The sequence below is a fragment of the Melanostigma gelatinosum genome, assembly GCF_949748355.1.
Source record: "Melanostigma gelatinosum genome assembly, chromosome: 8".
In the NCBI taxonomy this organism is placed as follows: Eukaryota; Metazoa; Chordata; class Actinopteri; order Perciformes; family Zoarcidae; genus Melanostigma; species Melanostigma gelatinosum.
The window spans coordinates 28,448,336-28,457,071 of NC_136641.1; the positions used below are offsets into that span (position 1 = coordinate 28,448,336).

The 8,736-nt window shown below is 44.0% G+C and overlaps 1 protein-coding gene across 1 annotated transcript; it reads left to right on the forward strand.

Annotated features, from left to right (window-relative positions):
• Positions 1–689: 689 nt before the first annotated feature.
• Positions 690–5,872, forward strand: ccdc120a (coiled-coil domain containing 120a; the record flags this gene model as incomplete). The annotated part of the gene is made up of 9 exons (XM_079273947.1): positions 690–723; positions 803–930; positions 1,083–1,196; positions 1,549–1,678; positions 1,878–1,934; positions 2,033–2,132; positions 3,399–4,141; positions 5,439–5,709; positions 5,791–5,872. The coding sequence occupies 9 exons, from the start codon at positions 690–692 to the stop codon at positions 5,870–5,872; spliced, it is 1,659 nt and encodes a 552-aa protein (XP_079130073.1).
• Between the last annotated feature and the right edge of the window lie 2,864 nt (positions 5,873–8,736).

An 8,736-nucleotide genomic window follows, 5' to 3' on the forward strand; every position in this document is an offset into this window, starting at 1 on the left:
GTCTGTCTTTCTGTCTCTGTCTGTCTGTCTTTCTGTCTCTGTCTGTCTGTCTTTCTCTCTCTTTCTCTCTGTCTGTCTGTCTGTCTTTCTCTCGCTCTCTTTCTGTCTTTCTCTCTCTCTCTCTTTCTGTCTGTCTTTCTCTCTGTCTGTCTGTCTTTCTGTCTCTCTCTGTCTGTCTCTGTCTCTTTGTCTCTCTTTCCGTCTGTCTCTCTGTTTGTTACAATGTATATTCATTATGTGTCTTAAATTGGACAGAAACTGGTTCCTGGAGATTCGGGTTGATTCTGAACTTGATGTTTATTTTCCTGACTTCTGATTGATCCTCACACCTCCTCCTTCTCTTCTTCTTCTGTTGTCTTTTCAGGTCAGAGGTTCTGAAGACCGTTTCTCTCCTTCTACAGGCCAACCGGGGAACTGCAGCTAACCGCTAACCAGTAGCAGCTAGCAGCTAACCAGTGAAGTCCTGTGGTTGGTGTTCAGGCTGTTGATGGCCACAGGAGTGAACTACTGGAGCTCCTATGAACACATTTACAAGGTGACATTGATTGATCAGTTCAGTAACAACTGGAAAAATCTGTGTTTTTATCTGTCCGGGACAATAAAGGTTGAATTGAATGTGTTCTGCAGGTGAGTGAGTGTGTGTGGAGTGGCGAACAGGAGGAGGCGGAGTCACATGGGAAACACCAGCCATGGAGGTCAACGGTCAGCTCATCTCAGCACCTGGTGAGAACAAAACAGCAGCAACATGATGAGTGTTAACGAGGACAGGTGTGACAGTGTGCGTGTGTGTGTGTGAGAGCAGACCCTCTCACATGTCCAGACAGGAAGCACAAGGAGCGAATGGCAGCGCTGCAGGAGAGGAGGCGGGGCCTGCAGACGCTGCTGAGCACACGATTGGCTGAGCTGAGACGCATCTGTCTGCAGGAGGCGGTGAGTGATGTCATAAACTGACCCCTCCCTCCAAAAGGGTTTATCCAATCAGAGCCATTCTGGGTCACGGTCTGACGTGGTCCTGGACCGTCCTGATCAGTTTGAACTGGTTGTGGGTATGATGTCACATTAGGTGTGTTGTGATTGGTCAGGAGCTGATGGGGGCAGTGCCCAGAGACTTCCCCCTGGAGGCGGGGGAGAAACCCCCGTGTGTCCGACGGAGACATGGGACGGCCCGCCAAGGAAACAGGAAGTGTCGGTCAGACGTGAGTCATGTGGTTCTGATCTGTGTAAATTCATTCAGTCCAAAGATTTTAAAGCTGAAACATCGTCATTAATTAATTGATTAGTGATGCTGAATACAGTAACTATCAGTAATCAGATTACTGTGGTGTTTGTATGGTTGTTATAAACATGTCTTAAACATTTTCACTGTGAGGGACAAAGAGGGACTCCATGAAATATATATATAACATATATATACAGACATTACACCTGTAACACCTGACCGCCTTTACTTTATTACACTTATTACATTTATCACATGATAGAGATCATAGATATAAACAAACCTGTGTGTGTGTGTGTGTGTGTGTCTGTGTGTGTGTGTGTCTGCAGGAGGAAGACACTCAGCGTTCAAAGGCGAAGAAAACGTTATTCAGTGGAGCTCTGAGGAAACACAGCGACCCTGAACACAACACACACACACACCACGGCAAGAGGACCGTACACAGAGGCTGTCACACAGGTAACACACACACACGTGATGAGAATCCATTGTTTCAGGAAGATGAGGAAATGTGTTTCTTCCTTTATTTTGAATCTGACTCTCTGTGTGTGTGTGTGTGTGTGTGTGTGTGTGTGTGTGTGTGTGTGTGTGTGTGTGTGTGTGTGTGTGTGTGTGTGTGTGTGTGTGTGTGTGTGTGTGTGTGTGTGTGTGTTTCCAGATGACACAGTGAGGTCAGAGAGCAGCTCCACATCAGACTCTACAGGACTAGAAAACGGTAACAAGTCCTTTATGACACATGTATAACACATGAATAGTGCAACGTTTGTCTGTCTGTCTGTCAGTTAACAGTCTGTCTGTCTCTTTGTCCCTCAGATGACGGTGTGTCTCAGTCCCGCCCCCGGCTGGTCTCTGCTGGTTCTCCAGTTGAAGTTTTCTTCCAGAACAAAACCAGCAGGAGCTCACTGCACATCAGGTACACACACACACACACACACACACACACACACACACACACACACACACACACACACACACACACACACATCATTCAGGTTCAATAGAGACATGAACATAGAAACAAGAGACATGAACATAGAAACAGTGACACACACACTGGATACCATAGTGATTGGTGCACCAGGGTGAAGGGGCAGACTGGAACTTAAGTGGATTTTGACCAAAACTACCTTTTAAACCTCTGCCGTTAATACCAAAACCATGAGTCCAATCAACAACATATGGGTACTATGAGAGAGATCAGTCTGCCCAACACGCTGATGTGTTTTTTATGTTTGTGGTGTTAAAATGTGAGCTCCAGAGCAATAGACAAAACTGGTACCGTCTGCTTTCTTTGAAACATGAGTGGTGAGATTTAACATGGAGTCTAATGGAGCAGTTGGTTGGAGTTCATGTCGCTCTGCGGCTCTTTGAGACAAATGTGTAAATCTGTTGGATTCCATAGTCACATGCGTGCGACAGCACATTTCCTATAATTTTTACCAAAAATGGTGTATAAAGAGTAAAAATTGTGGGACTGGAAGCAATTTGTTTGTAAAAATCACAGAATACTTTTCCTGCTCCGCTCCACTCTGACTGTGATGTCATCACTCTAGCGCTGAACATTCCGTGCAATACACACCCATTATAAAATCTGAAACAGACCCAAAATGTTCCTGAAACTTAATCTGTGACTTCATGAAAACTGTGCTAGCTATCAAAATGTCCCTTTGGCTCAATAAAGTGCAGCGTTCTGTCAACGTTTTAAACTTTGAATCATGTTTCTACGTCAATATGGGCCCAAAGTTGTGTTTTTTTTAGCTCCATGTGTGTATGTGGAAATGTCTCGCAGTTTTTGGTGACACCGGCTGGGCGAATCTCTAAGAAAAGGCATCGCACACGATTCCTCATCAGGTTGCACGTTTTGATGCATTTTGACGCATGCGCTGGCAACGCGGTGGGAGGAGCAAACTTTTGGGCTTTTGTATGGAAGATGGAGAAGTTTTGTTTAAGCCTGCAGCCTTGTGCACAACATACTGACTATTATCTGTTTGATTTCCTAACACAAGCTACAAAAGCAGATTATAATTCATGTGGCAGTTTTAATAAATAATAATAAATGAATATGAAAATATGTAACGATAATTAATAACTAAATTATCAGTCATAAACCCATACATTATTATTGAAGAATGATGGTACCATGTGACCAGTCTTCTCACCTGTCCCTCTCCTCTTTCAGGACTGACCATCCAGACCCTCTTCAGACCCTCAAGCCCCTCCCCCTGCCTCCCTCCCATCCTCCTCCTCCTCCTCCCCCTCGCTCCCAGGACTCTTCCTCCTCCTCTGGCCCTTCTGATACAGGACCAGCAGGAGAGGGCGTGGTCAGGTTTACCGCAGCTCGTCATAGTAACAGCTCCGACGCCCTCCTGGATCACATCACCCCCCTAGAGGAGATGGGGGGATTGTTGGTAAGAGGAACGAACACCGGCGGAGCATTCAGGAGCTCAGAGACGCTGACGGATGGACAGACGAGGGTAAGGACGAGAAATGGACTCACTGAGGGGGGAGGGGGGGTGCGAGGAAGAGGAGGGGGGTACAGCGAGGTTCTGCTAGACTACGTGTGGGGGAAACAACAGCAGCTACAGCAACAGCAGTCCCAGCCCAAAAGTAGGCATCCAATCACATCAAACCACCAGCTGCTGTTCAGCGGCTACTCCTCCCAGCAGCCCCTGGGAGCCCCGCCCACCTACTGCAGTCACTTGGGCGACCAGCGTCGAATCAAAGTGAGCCGCACAAAATCCTGTGGTCCCTTCCTCCCAGTGCAGCAGGGCCAGGCTGATACCCATAATTCTCTTCTGTATGGGATTCAGCCAGACCCCCACCCTCACCTGCTGCCCCCCCGACCACCACAGCTGCCCCCCGCCCAGGATGCACAGCTGGAAGAGGCCACTAGGAGCCTCCACAAGGCCCTCGCCCTGGAAGGTAAGCACCAACCAATCCTGTTCCATCACGGAGCTGAGAAACACTCGTCTGCCATAAAACAGCCCACCGTAAACACTCAAGTCTGCCATAAAACAGCCCTCCGTAAACACTCAAGTCTGCCATAAAACAGCCCGCCGTAAACACTCAAGTCTGCCATAAAACAGCCCTCCGTAAACACTCAAGTCTGCCATAAAACAGCCCGCCGTAAACACTCAAGTCTGCCATAAAACAGCCCGCCGTAAACACTCAAGTCTGCCATAAAACAGCCCACCGTAAACACTCAAGTCTGCCATAAAACAGCCCTCCGTAAACACTCAAGTCTGCCATAAAACAGCCCACCGTAAACACTCAAGTCTGCCATAAAACAGCCCTCCGTAAACACTCAAGTCTGCCATAAAACAGCCCACCGTAAACACTCAAGTCTGCCATAAAACAGCCCTCCGTAAACACTCAAGTCTGCCATAAAACAGCCCTCCGTAAACACTCAAGTCTGACATAAAACAGCCCGCCGTAAACACTCAAGTCTGCCATAAATCAGCCCGCCGTAAACACTCAAGTCTGACATAAATCAGCCCGCCGTAAACACTCAAGTCTGACATAAAACAGCCCTCCGTAAACACTCAAGTCTGACATAAAACAGCCCGCCGTAAACACTCAAGTCTGACATAAAACAGCCCTCCGTAAACACTCAAGTCTGACATAAAACAGCCCGCCGTAAACACATAAAACAGCAGTCAGCTGAAAAACATACGAGTCTGCCATTAATGCAGAGTCTCAAAACATCAAGGCTGTGGTGGAATAGTGAGCGGTATTGAGCCACTGATGGATCATCAGATTGACAGTACGTAATGTGTAAAATCATGTTACGCAAAGACATTCTCCTCAGACCCAGCAGTACCTGGTGGAGACTTTACTTCATTTTATGTCTCTTTTCATTGTTCACCAATAACAAACATGGGGCCTAAGTGGGTGCAGCACCCCTCACCTCACCTGATGCTCTGTCAATGAACAGATTAAATCTTAAATTCAGCAGGTTTTAAATCAGAATCTATGGAGAAAAAATCTCATGAATCTTTAATGATGTGTAGATGAAACTGGGTCACTGCAGCAAAAACAGACTTCATGTCTGCTGCATGAAGGATTCTGTTGTTTAGTGTGACGCCACCTGGTGGGAGTCAACAGAATGGATCAGACACTAGACTCGATTGATATGCAGGTTTGGACCAATGTTGGAGGCACTAAGACAAAGTAGAGTTGTAGGTCACCTGTTAATCTTTGAGGTGTGTGTGGTCGACAGGTCTGAGGGACTGGTACCTGAGGAACACGATAGGCTCCACCCACCAAAACGCTGCCAATGGAAAGGTCAACGCAGGGGTCAACACTAAGGTGAACGGGGTGGTGAAAGGTCAGGCCGGAGGGGGAGGAGCTCTGCAAAGCAGAAGAAGGACTCACGGTGTGATCCAGCAGTCGACCTATCAGACGGAGACGAGTCATCATCACAATCTACAGCGTCACAAAAAGACGCTGCCGCATTCAGCCACCTTCCACAGTCACCCTCTGCACGGCAGGTAGGAGTCGGCTCACCTGCACATGTACCGATCCAGCTGTGAGAACACCTGTACCTGACCAGCTGACTCTCTCTCTCTCAGGTCTATGGACAGCTCTCTCTACCACGACTCCTTCCTTCCTCAGACACAGGAAGACCAGCCGTCTCCTGGAACTCTGGTCTGACTCACCGACCAATCAGGACCCAAACAGACAGATACACTGACCAATCCCGGGCTGGCTTCCTGGGACCAACACCTTCCAGGAGAACCTGCTTCTCTCTTACTTCACCTGAAACCCCGCCCACCATGACGTCACATGAAGGATGATGATGTCACTGTCCTGTTGGAGGCTGCAGTTTGACCTCAGGGTGGCGTCCCAGGTGTTACTGCTCAACCCCCAAAGGGTTTCTGGGTAAAAAACACATGTGAAACGTTTAAAACTGAACTGCAGGTTTTAAAATATTTTTTCTACAACGTCTTTAATCTGTTATCCGCTCAGACAATCAGGACAAAACCAGAGTTTTATATCAGCCTTTGATGATGATGAAGAAACTGTTTGAGGACAGATAATCACCAGCTCAAACCAGCAGACCTTTTGATGAACTTTAAGTGATCAGGTGACCTGTTTGATCCCTCAGGTGAGTCCAGACAGAAACCAGCAGGTGAGACTCTTCAGGTATTCTTAGTTTGGACTCAACGTCTCTGCACTAAGTTTAACAACAACATGAGAACAGATCGCTCACTTACATCGATGACTTCCTCCTTCCCTGAACCCTGCGATGAACCACTATCACCAATAACACCAGTAACAACACTAACAATAACACCAATAACACCAGTAACAACACTAATAACACCAGTAACAACACTAACAATAACACCAGTAACAACACGAACAATAACAACACTAACAATAACACCAATAACACTAACAATAACAACACTAACAATAACACCAGTAACAACACTAACAATAACAACACTAACAATAACACCAGTAACAACACTAACAATAACACCAATAACACCAGTAACAACACTAACAATAACAACACTAACAATAACACCAGTAACAACACTAACAATAACACCAATAACAATAACACCAATAGCAACACTAACAATAAGACCAGTAACAACGCTAACAATAACACCAGTAACAACACTAACAATAACACCAATAACAATACTAACAATAACACCAATAACAATACTAACAATAACACCAATAACAATAACACCAATAGCAACACTAACAATAACACCAATAGCAACAATAACAATAACACCAATAACAACACTAACAATAACACCAGTAACAACACTAACAATAACACCAAAAGCAACACTAACAATAAGACCAGCAACAACACTAACAATAACACCAGTAACAACACTAACAATAACACCAGTAACAACACTAACAATAACACCAATAACACCAAAAGCAACACTAACAATAAGACCAGCAACAACACTAACAATAACACCAGTAACAACAATAACACCAGTAACAACACCAACAATAACACCAATAACAACACTAACAATAACACCAGTAACACCAGTAACAATAACACCAGTAACAACACTAACAATAACACCAATAACAACAATAACACCAGTAACAATAACACCAATAACAACAATAACACCAGTAACAATAACACCAGTAACAATAGCAACAGTAACAATAACACCAGAAACAATAACACCAGAAACAATAGCAACAATAACAATAGCAACAATAACAATAGCAACAATAACAATAGCAACAATAACAATAACAACAGCAACAATAACAACAGCAACAATAACAACAGCAACAATAACACCAGTAACAATAGCAACAGTAACAATAGCAACAGTAACAATAACACCAGTAACAGTGACAATAACAACAGTAACTGTGACAATAACACCAGTAACAATAACACCAGTAACAGTAACACCAGTAACAGTAACAACAGTAACAATAACACCAGTAACAATAACACCAGCAACAATAACACCAGTAACAATAACACCAGCAACAATAACACCAGCAACAATAACACCAGCAACAATAACACCAGCAACAATAACACCAGCAACAACAGCAACAGTAACAATAACACCAATAACACCAAAAGCAACACTAACAATAACACCAGTAACAATAGCAACAGTAACAATAACACCAGTAACAATAACACCAGTAACAGTAACAACAGTAACAATAACACCAGTAACAATAACACCAGCAACAATAACACCAGCAACAATAACACCAGCAACAACAGCAACAGTAACAATAACACCAGTAACAGTAACACCAGTAACAGTAACACCAGTAACAGTAACAACAGTAACAATAACACCAGTAACAATAACACCAGTAACAATAGCAACAGTAACAATAACACCAGTAACAATAGCAACAGTAACAATAGCAACAGTAACAATAGCAACAGTAACAATAACACCAGTAACAATAGCAACAGTAACAATAGCAACAGTAACAATAGCAACAGTAACAATAACACCAGTAACAGTAACAATAACAACAGTAACAGTAACTGTGACAATAACACCAGTAACAATAACACCAGTAACAGTAACAACAGTAACAATAACACCAGTAACAATAACACCAGCAACAATAACACCAGCAACAATAACACCAGTAACAATAGCAACAGTAACAATAACACCAGTAACAATAACACCAGTAACAGTAACACCAGTAACAGTAACAACAGTAACAATAACACCAGTAACAATAACACCAGCAACAATAACACCAGCAACAATAACACCAGCAACAACAGCAACAGTAACAATAACACCAGTAACAGTAACACCAGTAACAGTAACACCAGTAACAGTAACAACAGTAACAATAACACCAGTAACAATAACACCAGTAACAATAGCAACAGTAACAATAGCAACAGTAACAATAACACCAGTAACAATAGCAACAGTAACAATGGCAACAGTAACAATAACAACAGTAACACCAGTAACTGGACTTCCTGTCTCTGTGAAGACAAGCAGCATCAGGGC